General features: G+C 44.5%; 1 protein-coding gene across 4 annotated transcripts in view; it reads right to left on the reverse strand.

Annotated features, from left to right (window-relative positions):
- ATP6V1C2 (ATPase H+ transporting V1 subunit C2) overlaps nucleotides 1-20,585 on the reverse strand; it is a 53,490-nt gene that overhangs the window by 30,750 nt on the left and 2,155 nt on the right. For all 4 annotated transcript variants that reach the window (XR_003434187.1, XM_027113813.1, XM_027113815.1 and 1 more), the window contains exon 2: nucleotides 19,930-19,997. Coding sequence is in view for 3 of the 4 variants with exons in the window: in XM_027113813.1 (XP_026969614.1) it covers nucleotides 19,930-19,997 (68 nt within the window). In the remaining variant the exon portion in view is untranslated. The remainder of the gene's footprint in view (nucleotides 1-19,929; nucleotides 19,998-20,585) is intronic.

The raw sequence follows: 20,585 nt of genomic DNA on the forward strand, positions 1-20,585 counted from the left end.
TTGTGGTACGCGGGCCTCTCACTGCTGTGGCCTCTCCCGTTGCAGAGCACAGGCTCCGGACGTGCAGGCTCAGCAGCCATGGCTCACGGGCCAAGCCGCTCCGCGGCATGCGGGATCCTCCCAGACCGGGTCACGAACCTGTGTCCCCTGCATCGGCAGGCGGACTCTCAACCACTGCGCCACCAGGGAAGCCCTATAATCCCACTTTAAAAAATTATATGTCAGTATACACCTAAAAGAGAATCCTGAAAGAAAAGACACCAAACTGTTAACACTGGTTACCTTTGTGGGTACAAGAACAGCACTTTTCCCTTTCTATGTACTTCTGTAATGTCATGCTTGAATTAAGACATAATGTTACTTTTGTAAGTAGAAAACAAAAGAAACGAAATAAATAATAATATAATAATTAAATAAATAATAATGAATAAAAATAAATAAACATAGCAGCGTTATTTACAAGAGCCAAAAGATTGAAGCAATCCAAGTGCCCATTGGTGGATGAATCGATAAACAAAATGTGGTATTACCCATATAGTGGAATAATCATGCAGCCTTAAAAAGGAAGGAAATTCTGCTGCCTGATACAACATGGATGAACCTTGAGGTCATTATGTTAAGTGAAATAAAAAAAGAAACACTGTATAATTACACTTAAATGAGGTACCTAGAGTCAAATTCATAGAAACCTTAAGTAAAATGATGGTTTCCAGGAGCTGGGAGGAGGAGGGAATAAGGAGTTAGTGTAGTGTAAAATGGGTTAGCAGAGTTTCAGTTTTGTAAGATGAAAGAGTTCTGAAAATGAATGGCAGTGACGGTTGCACAACAATGTGAAGGTACTTAATGCCACCGAACTATTTTAAGAATGGTTAAAACGGTGATAAGTGGGAGAGAATTCCAGGACGATGGTAGAGTCAGAAGCACCAGGAGCCTGTCTGCCCACCTAGACAACAGTGGCACTGGCAGAGTCTATCTGCTGTTCTGTGACTGTTTTGGAGTCTGGAGCCTATTGAAGGCTTGCAACTGTCGGGTGGAGGCTTGAACCATAAAACTGTAGTCAATCTGGGTCAGTTTCAGCTCTTAGCACAGTAGCAGCCATCCCTCCCCACCCCCAGCCATGGCAGGCAGCCCTGTGTTCCTGGAGCAGCTGATACAGTTTGCAGGAGCCAGGGTGGGCAAAGGACCCTGTCCTCCAAACAGTGGAGAATCTGCTCTGACTGCTACTTCTGATCACAGAGGCACAGACGAAGAGGTGGGCAGCCATTGCTGCCACCTCCCTACATTGTTGCGAACCCCCCTCCCTCTAGCTGTAGTGACTCCCAAGGGATTTAAAGGGCCAGTGCCCATTTTTCCTCCCTTCTTTTCTCTTTTTTTCCCATTTCTGGGAGCCGGACATTAAGACTAGGACATTCAAAAACAACTGTGCACATGGGGGAAATTAGAAAATGGCTGTGCATGTCCAGGGAAAGCCTCAGAAAAGACTTAAGGGGACTTTAAGTTTACGCCTCAGGCTGGTCCTTGGCACAGAGACAAACTACAACAATAATTTTTTTTTTTAATAATAAGCAAAAACAACAAAACCCAGCAAATCCTGGGGAAGGTGGAGGATCTGATTTCCAGAGTTACCACATTATTAGATTCAAATGTCCAGGGCTCAACAACAACAAAAGAAATCACAAAACATACAAAGAAACAGGAAAACAGGGCCCATTCAAAGGAAAGACATATATCAACATAAACTGTCCCTGAAAAAGATCTGATGGCAGATCTACTAGACAAAGACTTTAAAACAATTGTCTTAAAGATGCTCAAAGAACTAAAAGAAGGTGCAGAGAAAGTTAAGAAAACAAAGTATGAGCAAACTGGAAATATCAATAAAGAGATAGAAAACCGAAGGAGAAACCCAGAAGAAATTCTGGAGCTGGAAAGTACAATAACTGAAATAAAAAATTCACTGGAGGAATTCAAAGGCAGATTTGAGCAGGAAGAAGAAAGACTCGGTGAATTGAGGACAGGACATTGGAAATTATTGAGTCTGAGGAACAGAAATAAAAAGATAGAAGAAAAGTGAACAGAGCCTAAGGAACCTGTGGGACACCATCAAGTAGACCAACATATGCATTGTGGTAGTCCCAGAAAAATAAGAGAAAGGAGCAGAGAGAATATTTGAAGAAATAAAGATAAAGCTGAAAGACTTATATTTCTTGATTTCAAAACTTACTACAAATCTACAGTAATCAAAACAGTGTGGTACTAGCATAGACATACATATAGACCAATGGAATAGAATAGAGACCCCAGAAATAAACTCTCACATATATGATCAAATGATTTTTCACAAAGGGGCCAACAGCATTCAATGAGGAAAGGACAATTATTTCAACAAACAGTGCTGGGAAAACTGTAAAAGAATGAAGTTAATTTAACCCCTTACCTAACACCATATATAAAAATTAACTCAAAATGGATCAAAGACCTAAATGTAAGACCTGAAACCATAAAATGCTTGGAGTAAATCACAAGGCAAAAACTTAATGATATTGGACTAGGAAATGATTTCTTCAATATGATACCAAAAGCACAGGCAAAAAAAGAAAAAAAAATACAAGTTGGACTTGAAAAATTTTAAACAGTGCATCAAAAACATTATCAACAGGATAAAAAGGCATCTCACAGCATGAGAGAAAAAAATTGCAAACCATCTGATAAGGGATTAATATTCAGAATATATAGAGAATCCCTAAAAATCACAACATAAAAACATACAACTTCATTCAAAAATGGGCCTAGGGCTTGAACAGACATTTCTCCAAAGGAGATGTACAAATGGCCAACAAGCACTGAAAAGGGCTCAAAATCACCAGCCAACACTGCTGGTGAGGAGGCCTGGTAAAATGCTTGGCAGAACAACAAAAAGTCACCCATAAACATCAGGATAAAAGCTTAACCTCACTTGCTGTGATAAAGCATTTTTCACTTACCAGATGGGCACAGTAAAAAGATTTATAATTTCCGCACTGGCAAGTACTCTAGGAAATGGGAATACCCATGCCCTGTTGACATGGCGTGTCAAATGAACAGCTTTACAAGAGAGTATTTTCAGAATGTCGATCAAACGTTTTTAACACACAGATATTTTTGCCCAGCAATTCTACTTCTAGGAATTGGCCCTTCTGATACGCTGGCTCCTGCGCAAAAAAACGTATACACAAGGATGTGGGCTGTGGCATGGTCTGTAATTGAAGAAGACAGGAAGTCATCTCAATGTTATTAATAGGGGACCCAGCTGATATAATGGATCACCAAGGAATCTCTAAAAAACAATGAGGCAGAGGGACTTCCCTGGCGGTCCATTGATTAAGACTCAGCACTTCCACTGCAGGGGGAGCGGGTGTGATCCCTGATTGGGGAACTGAGATCCCGCATGCCACGCCGCATGGCCAAAAAACTAAAAACAAACTAACAAACAAAAAGCAATGAGGGAGGTATCTCAGACTGCCATGAAAGGTTGTACAGCACGGAATAAAAGGAAAAAAGGCAAATAATAAACAGTATCTATAGTTATGACCACATTTTTGTAAAAAGCAAAAGACATAAACACTCAAACTTGTATTATGTATAGAAAACTCTATAAAGATTCACAATAAATTGTGGAAATGGTGTCCTTTGGGGAGTGGGACTGTAGAGGTGGATTTGGACTTAAAAAACCCAGCATGATTATGTATTAATAATACAAAGACCAATAATGGTCTTGCAAATACACAAAGCAAGAAGCTAATAAAGGAATAAGTCAAAAGCATCTACCTGGGCACAGCCCATTACGATTTCTTTCAAATTAACTGCTGATACCGTGGCAGTCATCTGGGGAGCCCCCACGGGGAGAATGAGTCAGATGGGGGTGGGGGGGGAGGCATCACCCAGGCGGGAGGCGGGGCAGGTAGGGACCGGAGAAGGGAGGAGGCCTTCAGGAGCTAAGCAGGCAGAATCCAGAGACCTGGAATGGCAGGGCTAAGAGTCAGGAAAGACGGAGATGCCTGTGGCCGAGTATGTGACAGAAACACCCTGTCCTCCCTTTCTACAAATCTTCTGGGGCACCTTGAGCACTGCTGATTTCTGCAGCCTGGGCTCCAAGGGGGCCCAGAATCCCTGCTGCGCCTTGGGGTATATGAGGGCTCAAGAGCTAAGAGCACAGCTAGGCAGGTGTTTCTGAGATCTCTCTGTCTACCGCCTCTCCTCCTGCAATCTCATCTGGCGGGCTGGCGTGCAGGGCCTCAGGGCTTTTCCAGGCCCAGGTCTGTCGGAGGGAGGAGTAGCCGGGGCAGGAAGCCTGCCGTGCACTAGGTGGAAGTGGGCTGATCCCCACTCACCTGAGTCCCCCTGCCCCAGGGCTCAAGCACAGAGGAGGTGCTTCCTAAATGGTGTCTCCACGCCAAACCGTGCACAGCAAAGCATCCCTGTGGGCCACGCTTTCATCAGGGCGCTCCGCCTCGGCTGGGCGATCTGTACCCACCTGCCTCTCGCCCTGCTCTGTGGGAAGGGCTGGGTCTTCTACACCCAGTTCTCTCATAAAGAGAGCACGGCTGTCAGGTTCCGAGGTCCTGAGTGCAAGTGTACGGGACATGAAAGAGGGCATCCCCCCTCCCCTGGGTTTTCTGGGTAATTCAGGCAGAGCAGACTAAGGTGGGTCTGGTTTTCTGAAAGGACCCCAAGCCTGGGGGAGAGGGCCAACAGGTGACAGGCAGGGAAGAGGGAGTTTCCATAGGGTCTTAAGCAAGGGTAACAGCGGCTCCATCTAGCGAGCTGCCCTCGGTCCTCAGAAGGGCCCTTGGCACAGATACATCTGAATTCTCAGGACAGAGAAGGAGAAGCCCCCAGGAGCTGAGGAAACAGATTCAGGGAAGCCAAGAAACTCCCCCCGCCCCTGGCCCTTTGCTGGTGGCCGCAGCATCAGCTAGTACCAGTCCTGTACCCCTGCCTCTAAAGCCAGTCTCCATCCTCCACACCAGCTGCTGGCAGCGCACCTGGGATTGACGTGCCCTGCTATGGGGGACCCAAACCCCAAGCCCCTCCCTCAGCGCTAACTGGCCTCAGAGTCAAGGTAAAGGTGCCACCACAGGCCCAGTCTCCCTCTGCAGCCACACGGCGGCCCTGAGCAGTGAGGTCCAGAAGCTTCCACACAGGTAGGCAGCCTGCTCCCCACGGCTCCTCTGGTGACTCAGGAGCCCCTAGGCACCTCACCCGCTCCTTTGTCTCTCTGCTTCCTCCTCGGCCAAGGGACATGTCCCGCAGCAAAGTCATCAGGAAAATGTGAGGAGAGCAATTCAGTGACTTTCTTTTTAGAGAAACAAGATCCAGTGAGGTCTCTGGGAGGTCCCTGCTCTGGGGACTCTGGCCCCACTTACAGCTTACTTTGAATTCTGCCCTTGATTCTCAGAAACTCGGTTTCAGAAATAGACAAATATTTCCACCTTTAGAGGAATGCCACTCAGTTAAGTCACCCCGCCCCCTGCCACCGTCACGCAGAACAGAACGGGTTCTGGCCAGGTTGGCTTTGTGCAGCTCAACTTGCCCACAACACAGCATAGAAATTCTTGGTCCTCTCCAAAAAGCCAACCTGCCGGGACTTCCCTGGCGCTCCAGTGGTTAGGACTCTGCGCTTCCACTGCAGGGGGCACGGGTTCGATCCCCGGTTGGGGAACTAAGATCCCACATGCCACCACCAAAATAAAAAAAATTTTAAAAAAAGCCAACCTACCCCCAGAGAAAATTTGCCCCCTAGTGGAACGTGGAGGAGAGGAAGGCTACTTGTTCTGAAGTGGTACTGAAATGCTCTGGGGTCTTTTAGGAATAACCGGGCAGTTAGACCCTGAGCATCAGCACACATTTGTCTACGTTCTGGAGAGTTTGCCAAAAGTCAACCCACCCAGCAGCCCGGTCACCACGCCCAACGGCAGGGGCCCCAGGGCTCACAGGTGAAGGGTGCCGCCAGACTGGTACCACCCGCAGCCTTCCCAGGGGATGGAGGGGTCAAGGTCAGAAATGGCAGATCACGAAATGGGATGACAGGTGACTCAGGAACACCCAAAAGTGTACTTGCTCGTGCTGGTGACCCAAGAAATCCACATTCACACAATCATACGTCATTTTCATTTTGCCAGGGACGTGAACGACGTTTTTTAAAGGCACTGAATCAATGAGGGTCTGATGAAAGAGCACGTTCTCGCAACCTCGTTGGAAAACAATTTAGCAATGCATACAAGCAACTTTAAATATTTCTACATCCTTTGAACCTGTAATTTCACTTTCGGAAGTGCAACTTTAGGAGGTAACCAAAAATGAAGACAAGGATTTATGCTAAGATGCTAATTAGGGTGTTAATTATAGTAGAATCATCTGTGTTTTATTACCATTAAAAAATAAAACGAAACAAGCTCCCCACCCCGGCCATTAAAATATCTTTAACATTACTTTAGAGCCATGGAAGTATGACCATAACATAGTTTGCCCACCCAGAATCATCATATGGGGTCACAGCTGGAAGGGCCTGCAGGGGCCAAGGTGAGGTGGGGACTTGCCTGAGGTCACACAGCTCCTGGGGAGCTGACCAGGACAAAAACTAGGCCTCTAGGACAGCTTGACGCTCCTTGGGAGGGGACGGCAATGGGTTCCAATCACCCTTTGGGTGGCGACGTTCTGGAATTAGGTAGTGGCAATGGCTGGGCTACTCTGTAAATATACTAGAGACGAGTGAAGTTTATACATTAAGGGGAGGAATGCTGCAGTGTGGAATTATATCTCAATTTTATAAAAGAATGTCTCGGCCTTTTTCTTGGCTCCAAGGGTGGAGGCCCAGCGTGGAGAATGTCAAGGACTGGTTTGGTCGTTTATGCTGGACGTCGCCACCTCCCCCAGAGTTCCTTGCCTCTACCCCCTTTTTTCCCACCACCACTATATTTTACAATTACCAGAAATCTGTCCAAGCCCTGCCCTGGGTCGCTGTCCCAGGCAGGTCAGGCCAACTTTGTCCAGGTTTCCTTCAACAGCCTCCGCTGTGCTTTCCTCGCCTCTCCCAATCTGGCCTCCTCCTGCCCCTCCCTCCCATGGCAGCCAGAGGGATCTCTAAAAATACACATCTTAGCATGCCATCGCATTGCTTCAACTCAAGAAGTTCAAATATTGACGTTCCAACTCCTTAGCAGAGTTTACAAGGAACACCCCTCCCTGTCGGCCTCCTCTTTCTCCACCCTCTTCCCCTCCTTTGCTCTTCCCAGGCCAGTCTTCTGAAGCTACCTGGATGCTACTCACCCTTTATAACAGCCCAAGCGCCCCCTCCTCAAGGCAAGTCAACCCTAACAAATATTGTACAAGAGAGCGTTGGAGAACACCTCCACCCACAACACGTTGCTTCCTCTGCTGCACACCTGAAACTAACACAACACTGCAAATCAACTGTACCCCAATTTAAAAAAAAAAGGAACTACCATTTAAAAAAAAAAATTGTTGCCTCCCGCACTCAGCAAGAACATACTGTATCCGCTATGCACCAGGCGATGTTATGGGAAACAGCGGTGAACAAACAGACCACAGTTGTTGCCCTCAGGGGGCTTACACCAGGCCCCTCCCTCCATCATATAAATTATCACACTGCTAAAGTGCTGGTTTCCTCATCTGGTCACCACTAAACAAACAGATCTCTGAAAATGTATTAATCGAGCTATCATCAGCTCAAGCAAACATACAGTGCCTCCTAGAAAACACACAGACGCTCAGCAAATCCCGGCTGGCTAGTGGATAAGCGCCTTAGGGTGTGAAGCAAGAAATCAGCCCAGTGGTCCTCAGAGCCACCACGGTCCCCAGCCTTCCCTGCTTCACTCACGTGCCACGGACAGGATCCAGACGTTTGCTTTACTCTGCTGCCTCATCTCCCAGAACGTGAACTTTTCAAAGAATGGGCATTTCTTTAAAAAAAAATCAGTATCCCTTATGTCTACAAAATAGTAGTACTCAATGCAGCTGTAATATCAAGCTTAGTCCATGGCAAGGGGGCCACGCCCTGGGACACCATGCTTTAGAGGGTCCTAATCTGGCCCTCATCTAAGCCACTACCATCCCACAGGGTCAGGAAGCAATGCAAAGGTTTGAGGGTCAAAGGGGAGGTATGCAATCACACTTTGGGTACCAGGAGCCTAGCTGCCTCAAGGAATAGGTATTTACCCAAGAGAAATGAAAACTATGTCAATACAGAAAGGTACATGGATATTCATAACAACTTAAATAGTGCAAAACTGGAAACCATCTAAATGTCCTCCAATGGGTGAATAAATTGTGGCTTACCCATAAAATGGAATACTACTCGGCAGTTAAAGAAAAAAAAAAAAGACAATTAATATACACACTACAACATCGATAAACCTCAAATAATGATACAGAATGGAAAAACCAAACCCAAAAAATAGAGTACATACTATATCATTCCATTTATATAAAAGTACTAGGACTTCCCTGGTGGTGCAGTGGTTAAGAATCTGCCTGCCAATGCAGGGCACACGGGTTCGAACCCTGGTCCGGGAAGATCACACATGCCGCAGAGCAACTAAGCCCGTGCACAACTACTGGGCCAGCGCTCTAGAGCCCGCGAGCCACAACTACTGAACCCGCATGCCACAACTACTGAAGTCCACACGCCTAGAGCCCGTGCCCCGCAACAAGAGAAGCCACCGCAATGAGAAGCCTGCGCACTGCAATGAAGAGAAGCCCCCCACTCAACACAACTTAGAGAAAGCCCGCAAGCAGCCACAAAGACCCAACGCAGCCAAAAATAAATAAATACATAAATTTATATATATATTAAAAAAGAGTTCTAAAGCACGTGCACACTCTTACAGTGACAGAAAGCAGATCATTGTTGAGGAGGTGACACAAGGAACTTTCAGGGGTAACAGATGTGCTCTATCTTGACTGTGGTGATGGTTTCACTGATGTATATATGTCAAAACTCATTATTCGAAATGTACACTTTAAGAATTTGCCATTTGTTGTACATCATTTACGTCTAAATAAAGCCATTTTTTAAAAAAAAGCCTACACTACACTGAGGTACCATTTCTTACCTATCAGGTTCATAAAAACCCCCAAATTTGACAGCATACTTGATTAGAAAGATTGTAGGAAAATGGGGACCCCTTAATTTCATTGCTTGTGGAAATGCAAAATGGTCACATAAATCTGACATCCATTAAAATTACAAAGGCAGGGCTTCCCTGGTGGCGCAGTGGTTGAGAGTCCGCCTGCCGATGCAGGGGACACGGGTTCATGCCCCGGTCAGGGAGGATCCCACATGCGGCGGAGCGGCTGGACCCGTGAGCCATGGCCGCTGAGCCTGCGCGTCCGGAGCCTGTATTCCGCGACGGGAGAGGCCACAGCAGTGACCCGGGGATCCAACAATTTGCTTCTGAGAATTCATCCTGCAGATACACCTGCACAATTATATGTGCAAGGGAATGATGCTGGAGCAAGATTACACCCTACAGCACTGTTGGTAATGACCCCCTTCCCCATAAAAGTAAGTAAGGCAAGCGTCCACTTCTAGGGCTGGTTAATAAACTATGATACCTCCCCCATGTGGAAGTCAAGGTAGCTTAAAACCGAGAAGGCTCTCTATGTACTGACGGGAAAAATCTCCCAGGATATACTGTTAAGTGAAAAAGAAGCAAGATGCTAAACATGTGGATTACTACTTTGTATTTGAAAAGGGGAGAAATAAAAATCTATGCTGGAATTTGCCTGTATTTGTATAAAGAAGGACTAGAAATGTATCCAAGCAATTCATACAAGCAGCTTCCTAAGTGGGGGCTGAGGAGGGAGCTGGACGGGGAGAGCATAAGGGAAACTTCTCACGTAGAGCCTTTTATATTGTTTTTATCTTTGATGCATGTGAACGTATTACCTGTTCACAAACAAACAAACAAAAAAACCACACACACACAAAAACAAAAAACTTTGTTGTAAGTTTTTAAATATAAATTTAGAATCCCTGGCCTTAAGACATACTTCCTAGAAGTACGTTAGGATCCAGTGGGCTAAATAGCTGTGTAAGCGCCATTACGAACACCGGTCCTCAAAGTCAGAAGCCCACCTGCCTCAGGATCACCCAGAGGCCCCTTTAAAATGCAGGTTCCCAGGCCCTACCCCAACCGGACCCAATCAGCATCCCTGGAGGTGGTGCCCCAGGACCTGTAAATCTTTTACGTTCCCCAGGAGATGGTACAGGTGCTAGAAGAGGAGGCCCACTACTGTGAGATGGACGTGTACCCGGTAAATATGAATTCAGCACACACTCTGAGCCAGGAGCCGCGCACAGAAATACCGTCCCTGTTTCCTTGGGGCATATATTCTACAAGAGACACACAAAGACAAACAAGGAGAGTGTTACACAGTGGTGTGTGGAAGGCAGAGAATTAAAATAGGGTGACCTAGAGGGGCTCGGCTGGCTGGTAGCCCACAGAAGGCCTCTGGAGGGGGTGACATTCCAACTGACATGGGATGACGACAGGGGGCCCCCCCTTCGAAGGTGAGGTGGCAGGTGGCGGGCCTGGGTCAGGAGTTTGGTGCAAAAATACAGAATGAGAAGAAGGTGGTTTGGTTGAAGGCAGGGGAGTGGACGGAAACGGGACAGGTTTGGCAGGCGGAGGCCGCCGGGCTCGGTCCTCACTGGGGTCTCAAGTGGAGGGTCAGGAAGGAGGGGCCCAGACCGTTTGCTCGGTGCCTGGGCCCCGGGAGCCTTTGACTGAGGTGGGAAAGACCACGTAAGAGGAGAATGGAAACATATAAGCTGTCGGTTGAGAATGATATTAACTTCGGACATAAAGCCAGTGTCAAAAAAGAACCATTTAAAGCTGCCCCTTAAGCCTCTGAAAATAAGTCTAAGTGGCTGCCATCTATGTAAGGCGTGAAGAGTGATTTGTGGACAGGACTGGGCTGAGGTCTGGAGAACAGTGGAGCCGTGGCTCCCAGGAGCTGATCCAGGTCTAAAATGGAAGGGGGTACTTCCCTGGCGGTCCAGTGGTAGAGAATCCGCCTTCCAATTCAGGGGACGCGGGTTTGACCCCTGGTCAGGGAGCTAAGATCCCACATGCCGCAAGGCAACTAAGCCTGCGCACCACAACTACTGAGCTCATGCGCCTCAACTAGAGAAGAGAAAACCCACACACCACAGCTAGAGAGAAGCCCGCCGGCCGGCACAAAACCTGAGGAAGCCAAAAAATTAAGAAAATAAATAAATGAAAAGGAGGGGCCTGATACTAAATTTAACCTCCAAAGAATCACTCTGTGAGTTTCACAATGTTGCCTGAGGCTGGCGCTGGCCCGTGGCCTCCTGCACAGAAATCAACACCCCCTCCTTCCCTGCAGGTGGGACTTCCGCTTTGGTGAGAACTGCGGGAGCTGGTTGGGGGCTGTCAAAGCAGAGATTATCCCAGCAGGCTTTGAAGGAGGGGATGAAAGGCAGGGCGGGCGGGAAAGAAGTTAACCCCGCCATCTGCCAGGAAGGGAGAGAAGCAGGGGGACCAGTGAAGGCCTGACACACGTCAGCTATGATCCTGCACAGTGACTTAACTCTGAGAACATCAATGTTCTCATCTAGAACGTGGGGATATTCACCCAGTTCCTGGGACTGTGGTGAAGATCTCATGAGGAAATAGAGAAATGGAAGGCGCCTAATACAGTGCCTGGTATACAACGGGTAATCAAAGAATGGCCCCTAGCAAAACAGGGACGTGACAACCGGCAGGTGGTGTGGACTCAAGACAGGGAACAATATAACAGAGACTCTAGAGAACATCAAGGGGCAACCCTCAGTGGAGTCATAACTGTCACAGACCTTTATGATCCAGCAGTAAGAGCAGCAAAGTGCATCAAGGTTAGAAAATGGACCCAGCAGATATGAAAATCATCGATACTGTGGGTCCAACAGACATATATCAACTCTATACAGTGAAAACAAGAGACCACACCCATCTCAGGCACCCATGCAACACTTAGAAAAAGCAGCAAAGAAAACTCCAAATTCCCAAAGGTAGAAATAGCACTTATTTTATTCTCTAACGACAAAGCAATGGAATTAGAAGTGAAAAACGAAAACAGAAACAACAAAAAAACTCAACAGTCCAGAAATTTTAAAAAGCATTTAAAAACTTGCAGAACATCTAGAAAAAAATGATAATGAAAATTCCAAAAGTTACATAATATGCCGAGAAAAATCCATCGCCTTAAACGTTACAGAATGAAACAAAAAAGAACATAAATGAACGCAGCATGTAACTCAGTTGTTTCACAGAAAAGAGCAGGAAAATAAACCCAAGCAAAGCAAGAGGAAACTAAGATAAATGCAGAAATGTGAAAATTAGAAATCAGAAAAGGGTAACATTGATTTTAAAAAATTGAGAAAAAAGGCTGCTTCTCTTAAAGAGTGATATAGGTAAAACTGCTGGGTAGCCTAATCAAAGAAAACACACACACACACAAAATGAGAAATTAGCAGAGACAATTATAAAACTCACAACAATATCGAACTCAATGCAAATAACTTGGAAAAGTTGATGGTAATAGATTATTTTCTAGGAAAATGAAATTTACCAAAATCCATACACCTCTTCTCCCAAAGAGAAAACGGAGAGAATACTGGAAATTCAGCAGGAAGCCCCAATATGTCACAATGACATATTTTAAACTTTCCAGAAACGGATCATCCCAGTACCATCTAAAGCAGCTGTTCTCAGCTCAGTGCTCTGTGACCACCTAGAGGGGTGGGATAGGGAGGGTGGGAGGGACACGCAAGAGGGAGGGGATGTGGGGATGTATGTATACATATGGCTGATTCACTTTGTTATACAGCAGAAACTAACACACCACTGTAAAGCAATTATACTCCCATTAAGATGTTAAAAAGAAAAAACTAAACTAAAATAAGGCAGCTGTTCTCAATCACGGTGCCAGGACAAGGAGCGGTATCAGCATCGCCTGAGAACTCGCAGAAATGTAGGTTCTCAAGCCTCACGTCAGACCTACTGAATCAGAGATTCTGGAGGGGGCCCAGGAACCTGTTTTACCAAATCTTCCAGATGACTTGACTCACACACTTTGAGAGCCCCTGTTTGACCATGCCATGCCAAGGGCGGTCTGCCGCAGCCCCAGTATCACTGGGAGCCTGGGAAAATGCAGAATCCCAGGCTCAGCCCAGACACACTGAGTCAGACTCTGCATTTTGTCAAGACCCCCAGGGGACTCGTGTGTGTTTGAGAGGCACTGTCTAGAGCTCTAGCCCAGTGCTGTGCAATAGAATTGAACCAGACATATAATATAAAAATTTCTAGTAGCCTCATTTTAAGAAGTAAAACGACTAAATTAATTTTAATCATATATTTTATGTAAGTAACCCAATATCCCAAATATTATTAGCTTAACAGGTAACCAACATAAAAATATATTGAGATATTCTACATCCTTTTTTTTTTGTACATACAGGTTCTTCAAAATCTGATGCGTATTTTAAACTTCACACATCTCGATTCAAACTAGCCACATCTCAAGTGCTTAGAAGTCCCATGTGGTCAGTTGATGTCATTTTGAACAGTGTAGAGAGAATGGAGAAAGAAGGAAAGCTTCCGGAATTCTTCTTACAAAGCCACCACTTTTCTTACGCTAATATGGCTTTTTAATTGTGTGCTGTCACACAATAGACCCATTTTAATACTGTGGTTAAGAATGAGGACTCTGGCAGAAACTAACACACCATTGTAAAGCAATGATACCCAATAAAGATGTTAAAAAAAAAAAATCAAAGGGTTACATTTCAGGAGACAAAGCTTGAGCTAGAATAAAGGAATGAGATTCACAAAGAAAAGAAAAGCATGAGGACTCTGCAGCCAGACTCCCTGGCCTCTAACCTTAGCCTCACCAGTTATTGTAATCTCTGGGCTGTCACAGAGTAGGCATTCAATAGATGTTAACTATCACTATGTTATGATAACATTATGATGTTAGTATTATTGTCATTCATGATTACTGATGCAAAATCTTACAACATTAGCAAACAGAGGTCAACGTCCCAAGTAGGGTTTCTCCTTGGAATGCAAGGATGATTCAATAATTATGATATCTATTAATAAATATACCATATTAAGGTCAAGGGAAAAGAAAGAAACAACATAGGACCAATTCATTATATGCCACAAAAGGAATTTGAAAAAAAATTACAATACTTATTCCAGATGAACTCTTAGTAAAACAGAAACAGATACTTCCTTAGCATGATAATAGCATATTTAAAAACAAGAGCTCAATGATATTTAATGGAGCCACTAAAATTATCCAGATTAAAGGCAGGAACGAGAATACGATGTCCGCTACCATCACTGACGAATTAAACATTTTTCTGGGCTACTACCCTCTGCAATTAAGCAAGAAAACAAAATGAGAGAAAAGCAGGGAAAACTGTCACTTACAGACAATATGATCACATGCCTAAAAACCTTAGAAAATAAGCTGAAAAATCATTAGAAACAACAAGGAAATTCCATAAGTTGTCACATCATTAAGTTAATGTGAAAAATCCCTATTTACAAACAATAAGCATTTAAAGAAAAGATCTCATTTACAATAGCAACAAAATAAAACCTGTAACACTTGGGGAAAAAATAAGATATTTTGCAGGACCTTCTGAATAGACCATTAAAGCTCTACCAGAGGAACAAAGAAAAAGAACTAAGTCAATTGAAAGATGAACTGTGCTCATGGAAACACTCAAAGTTTTAAGACTGTTAATCTCCACTAATTTCAGTGCAATCCGAAATGAATCATGAATAGGATCTTTGCAAATCTGTTTGTGCTAAGTAGATATCTCGAAATAAAATTTGTAAATATTGGGTTGGATCGTGAATGTGCGTGTGTGTGTGTGTGTGTGTGTGTGCGCTTCATTTTGTCTTTTTTCACCAGGGAAGGAACCACACAAAATCCTAATAATGGCCACCTATGGGGAGAGCGACTGGGGTGAAAGTGGAACTTTCAATTTTCTTTTTGTACATTTTTATACCATTTGATTTTTTTAATGTGTAAATATATTACTTTTTTAAAGTGTCAACAATAATTATCTGAGCAATGAATAAAACACAAGTAAGACACCTTTCAAGGTCTGTATTAAAAAATACTAGTAAGCTTCCTATTGGTGCTGGTGGGAGCCACTGAGAGGGAGGGTAGGCACAGATGGACACATGGGTGGATTAGTGAATCTGGTTCAAGGGTCTATTCCCCCTCCACTGCCCCCAGCCCACCCAGCTCTTTCTAGGAACTTCTCTCTGGGCATGTTTCCTCATCTGGAACATGAAGGAGTTCGATTAGATCTCTAAGGACCCGTTCAGCTCGAATATTCCAGGATTCTTTCTTCCGTTCATTCATTCAGCTGGTCTTCTGGAGCTTACAGTCTAGCTGGGAAGACAGACAGTCATCAAACGATCCCCCAAGAAAATGTACAAGGCCACCATGGAGGGTGTTATGAAGAAGCGGGCGCACTCAGTTGTCCTAGAAGAGGGTCAATCAGCAAGTCTGCAGGCAGGGGGTGTGGGTGAGAGGAGAGCCTGGGGGAGCGGAACAGGATTAGCAGGCGATAACAGGGGCGAGTGGGGCATCGGGAAAGTTAGTCATTCCAGAGAGCAGGAGGTCAGCGCACACACGGCGGGACTACCAAGCAGCCCTGAGGACTCACAGCACAACAGCATAAACAGGTATTCGACTGACATTTCTCCAGTGAATCTAAACTGCGTCAATGCAGGTAATCTCATCCTGATGTTCTTGCAGTGACAGAGAAGAGAAGCTTGGGTCGTTTTTTTTTAATTATATTTTTGCTTCTCTTTAGAATGCCCTTAGAAGAACCGACTTCCTAAGACTTGCATCACTAAGCAGACAGCCACCCTCGGATATGGAATCTTTGATCAGCCAACCCTCAGTCAACTTCACGGAGCCACGTGGCTGAAGAAAAGCCACCAGCTATTCCGCAAGCCAGGTAATGCACTCGGGGCAGCTGACGGTCACCAAAGTACCAGAGAAACTCATGAGGTGCCTCTGACAGCCGAAGCGCCGGTGAAATGTAATATTTTAACCAGCACTGCAAAACAGGCTAAGATACTGGGAAGGACTCAAATGTAGAAGAGAAAAAAAAAGGGAGGGAGGGCTCTTTTAAAGGTAAAATCATTTGGTTTCTCAAAAGTTCATTAATTACAGTGCAAATACAGAGTAAATTACCAAAGACAGCATGGGCGGATAAATCAAAAACAAAAGGAAGGCTCCAGTAAGCAAAAGCTGCCTTCCAGCTACGTGGAAAAACACTCTAGTGCACCGAGTAAATAAATAATAAAAGGATGTGGAAACAATACACCTTGAAAACTCCTGATCCTTCTCTGTTCTCCTGGCCAGTAGCAGTGCTGACAGGTTGATGCTGCCCGGGTTACAGACCCAGCTAGGGTTTATTTATCCAATAACACCTGCGTCGTTTTAACTGAAGCTGATCTCTGTATTTTATTAGTGTATCCCATTATTTTACCCCAAGCTCCAGCATTAACCCCCAAACAAAAGTTATCTGACCCCTAGACTAGATAAATGCTAGAAATAAGAATTTCAGGGTGTCCAGACCACACCGCTTTTCTTCTCCCCCTGAGAGGAAGGCTCTTGGGAATATACACCCACAGGGAAATAATAAAACAATGCACAGTGATTTTCATTCTTCCATACCTCACCCTGCTTGAAAAAACCCAAAAAACTCTTTAATTCATTCGGGTGTTATCTGTTTCACAATTACAGCCTTAATTTGGCTTACTCACGCATTTTCTTAAACACGAGTAACTTGTGCAACCGATAGCTACGGGACAAAACACAAACGCTTAGTGAAAAAAACAAAGAAACAAAAAACGAAAGTGGGAGCGATAATAATCCAAGATCACAGGATTTTATTAGAGGTAGAGGGGGCTTTGGTGAATAAGAAAGAGGTTAAGGACTTGCACCAGGGAAGAAAATTGGTAGCAAAGGAAGGTCTAGAAAAATAAAAATGCTGACTAGCTGTCATTTCTGCAGCAGGCCTGAGAGCAATTCACACTTTTCTTTTTTTTTCTAACAATTCACTCCCCTGAAGCCAACACTGCTGCACCTCACCGCGTAGCCTCGTCCTGTGGTGTGTCAGGGCTGCCGAGGAAAGGCATCTCCAGCCCAGGACAGTGGGCTGGCCTCCACGGTATCTGTTAGACCCACCTCCCCAGGGGGCAGAGCAGCCTAAGAAAGGAGCTGATACTTAGGGATCAAGCCACTTTTTCATAGAACACTTCCTGGGATTTGCTCCTTCTTGATTCAACATGATTTCACTCCCCTTCATTGTTCCCTGAAAGCACAGAGATGATCACTACTGTCCCATTTCATAGATGAGAAAGGTGAAGGTTAGTTTTCTTTCTCGAGGACTGTGAGCTACAAACTGCGTGGTGATTAGGATTTGCCTTGGTGTGGTTAGTGCAACATCCCACATAGAGCAAAACGTTACTAACAAAGGATTCTTTTTATTCTTAGGCGATGGGTGGCTGAACAGCAACTGGAACACAGAAAACTTAATTTCTAGCCCATGGCACCAAGCTGCAGATTAGAAACCTAAAAGTATGATCACTAGAACTCCTCGCTATACAATTTCCGTAAAAATGCATCAGAGAAGTCAGTAGCATGCACATCACCATTCCACTGAGAAGGTAAAAAGCACATGTCCACAGGCCCTGAAAATAGGAAACCCTCTATTTAGGGTCAGGCAGTCAAACCCTGGTCTCCCCTGGTCATGCAGATTGGTAGGTGTATGCCTTGGCCCCTGAAGACTCTTTCCTCACCTATCTCACCTGTATTTTTCTTAAAACCAAGTGAAAACACTTGTTAAACAAGTTTCATCTTCACCAAGACAAGGAAGTATTATTATTTAAAATCTACCTAAAAGGTAAATTATGGCAAATCCATATGGTATAACATTACAGTGGACGAGGTAACGGTGAGATCCAAAGAACAAGATATGAAGGGAAAAGCAAGTTACAAAATATGTGTAACATGGGGACTTCCCTGGTGGCACAGTGTTTGAGAATCCGCCTGCCAATGCAGGGGACGTGGGTTCTAACCCTGGTCCGGGAAGATCCCACATGCCGTGGAGCAACTAAGCCCGTGCACCACAACTACTGAGCCTGCGCGCCTAGAGCCCGTGTTCCACTGCAATGACAAGCCCGCGCACCACAATTAAGAGTAGCCCCTGCTCATCGCAACTAGAGGAAGCCCGTGCGCAGCAACAAAGCCCCAACGTGGCCAAAAATAAATAAATAAATTTATTTTAAAAAAAATATGTGTAACATGAAGTCACCTTTATTAACATATGTATGCATAAATAATACGTATGTATAGAAAAAGCTAGACGTACATACTGCAAATAAAACAAATATAGCATATCCAGTTATCTCCGGATGGCATATTTACAAGTGATTTGTATCGTATGATTTGTATTTTCTTTTTTATGCTTTTCTATGATCTATAAATATTTCCCAATGTTTATGTACCAGATTTGTAATAATTTTTTTAAATAAATGAGTTGAAGACTAAAATATCCTCATACACTTTTGGTGGGAGTACACATAGGAACAACTTCATGGCGGGGCAATATGGACATATCTGTAGATGTTTACACGCAAATACTCCTTGATGCAGCATTTCAACTTTTAATTATCCCACTCCTACATGGGCACAAAGAAGTACAAAAAAGGACAGTCATTACAGCATCGTTTGTAATAGCAAAGGACTAGAAAACTTAAATGTCCATCAATAAGAATATTCAAATAAATTAGGTAACATTTATTCAAGGTAATGCAGCCAGTTTAAAAAAAATGCAGGGGCTCCCTGGTGGCGCAGTGGTTAAGAATCTGTCTGCCAATGCAGGGGACACGGGTTCAAGCCCTGGTCCGGGAAGATCCCATATGCCGCAGAGCAACTAAGTCCGTGCGCTACAACTACCGAGCCTGCGCTCTACAGCCCACGAGCCACAACTACTGAAGCCCACGTGCCTAGAGCCCATGCTCTGCAACAAGAGAAGCCACCACAATGAGAAGCCCACGCACCGCAACAAAGAGTAGCCCCCACTCGTCGCAACTAGAGAAAGCCCGCATGCAGCAACGAAGATCCAACACAGCCAAATAAATTAAATGTTTTTTTAAAAGATTAAAAAATTAAAAATAAAATAAAAAAAAATTTTAAATGCTATTATGGACTGACATGAAACTATCTCTAAGAAATGTGATTAAGGGGAAAAAGCAAGGTGCAGAATATATGCTATCATTTGTATAAAATTATTTCTAAGAATATGTTCATATTTATTTGTACATGTACAGGCTGTCTCTGGAAGGCTCTCCTAAAAATTATAATAACATTGCCTTAAAAGAGGAAAAATGAGGGGACAGGAAACTGAAAAATAGGTGAGAAGAAAACAATTTTCACTGGATAACTTGCTTTCCTTTGTACTTGAATTTTTTTACTACGTGCATATGTTCCTACAAAAACAAAACCAAACAAAAAACTTGAAAAGCCTTGTGGGGAAAACTGCACCAACTGTTTTTCTAAGTGTTTTAGTACCTTATGCCGTAGCCCTCTTCATTTTGAAGGCAGCCCCCTAAAAAAACTCTGCCTCAGCAAACAAAACTACGCAAGGGACCCCACGTGCAGCTCTGGACCTGCCCCCCTCACGGAGACCTGCACTGTCTCTTCCTGTGACTTCCAGGACCGGGTTTAGGCAAGTATGGCCTCAGCCAAAGCAAGAGCACTGTGTCCTCTGACAACAATGTCAAATTCTCACTTGTATGTAGTAAATAAGAAATATTTTACCTTTCAGCAAAGATATCGACTTTCCCCAACTCATCAGAGAGGCCAACAAGGGAATCCAAGGTCCCCACCTAGAAAGATGGGAGAGAAGTTAGATGCTCAGGCTTGGTAGCGGGTGGGGGGCACGGGGTTAGGCACAGGGAATCCTTCTATCTTGACTCAGTCGTCCTTGGTCAATGGTGAAACTGGAAACTGAGAAGAGCTCTCAAGGGAAACCAGTGGATTTGGGATGATGATTATTATTACTATCATTATTTTTTTGGCCAACAGGATAAACTGTCATTTCTGCCACAGAAAGGACTGACGACTGTGTGTCGTGGTCTACCCTCAGCTTATTTTCGTCTAAGAATGGCAGTCTGCTCTTCCGGGGATTAATCACCACAGCCAAGGAAGCAATGAGACAGAAAGCACGTCACGGAAGTTATCATTTCTGAAAGCCTTTCTTCTCCAAGGCAGTCCAGCCGATCCCTATCTCTGGTCCTCTGTGCTGTTATTAACAATGATCTTTCTGGGGCAAGGGCAGCTTTTCCTCCCGCTCCCTTCATGAAAGTCCTTTTCCTTACAGATTACTTAGGACGAGCTGTTTCTTGTGGAAATTATTACTGTGTCCAAAATTGTATTTAAAGGTCTACTCACAGAACCAGAAGGAAAAAGTCTGT

The sequence above is a fragment of the Aethalodelphis obliquidens genome, unplaced genomic scaffold (genome assembly GCF_003676395.1).
Source record: "Aethalodelphis obliquidens isolate GAN/ISIS:26980383/991018 unplaced genomic scaffold, ASM367639v1 scaffold12, whole genome shotgun sequence".
NCBI classification, from domain to species: Eukaryota; Metazoa; Chordata; class Mammalia; order Artiodactyla; family Delphinidae; genus Aethalodelphis; species Aethalodelphis obliquidens.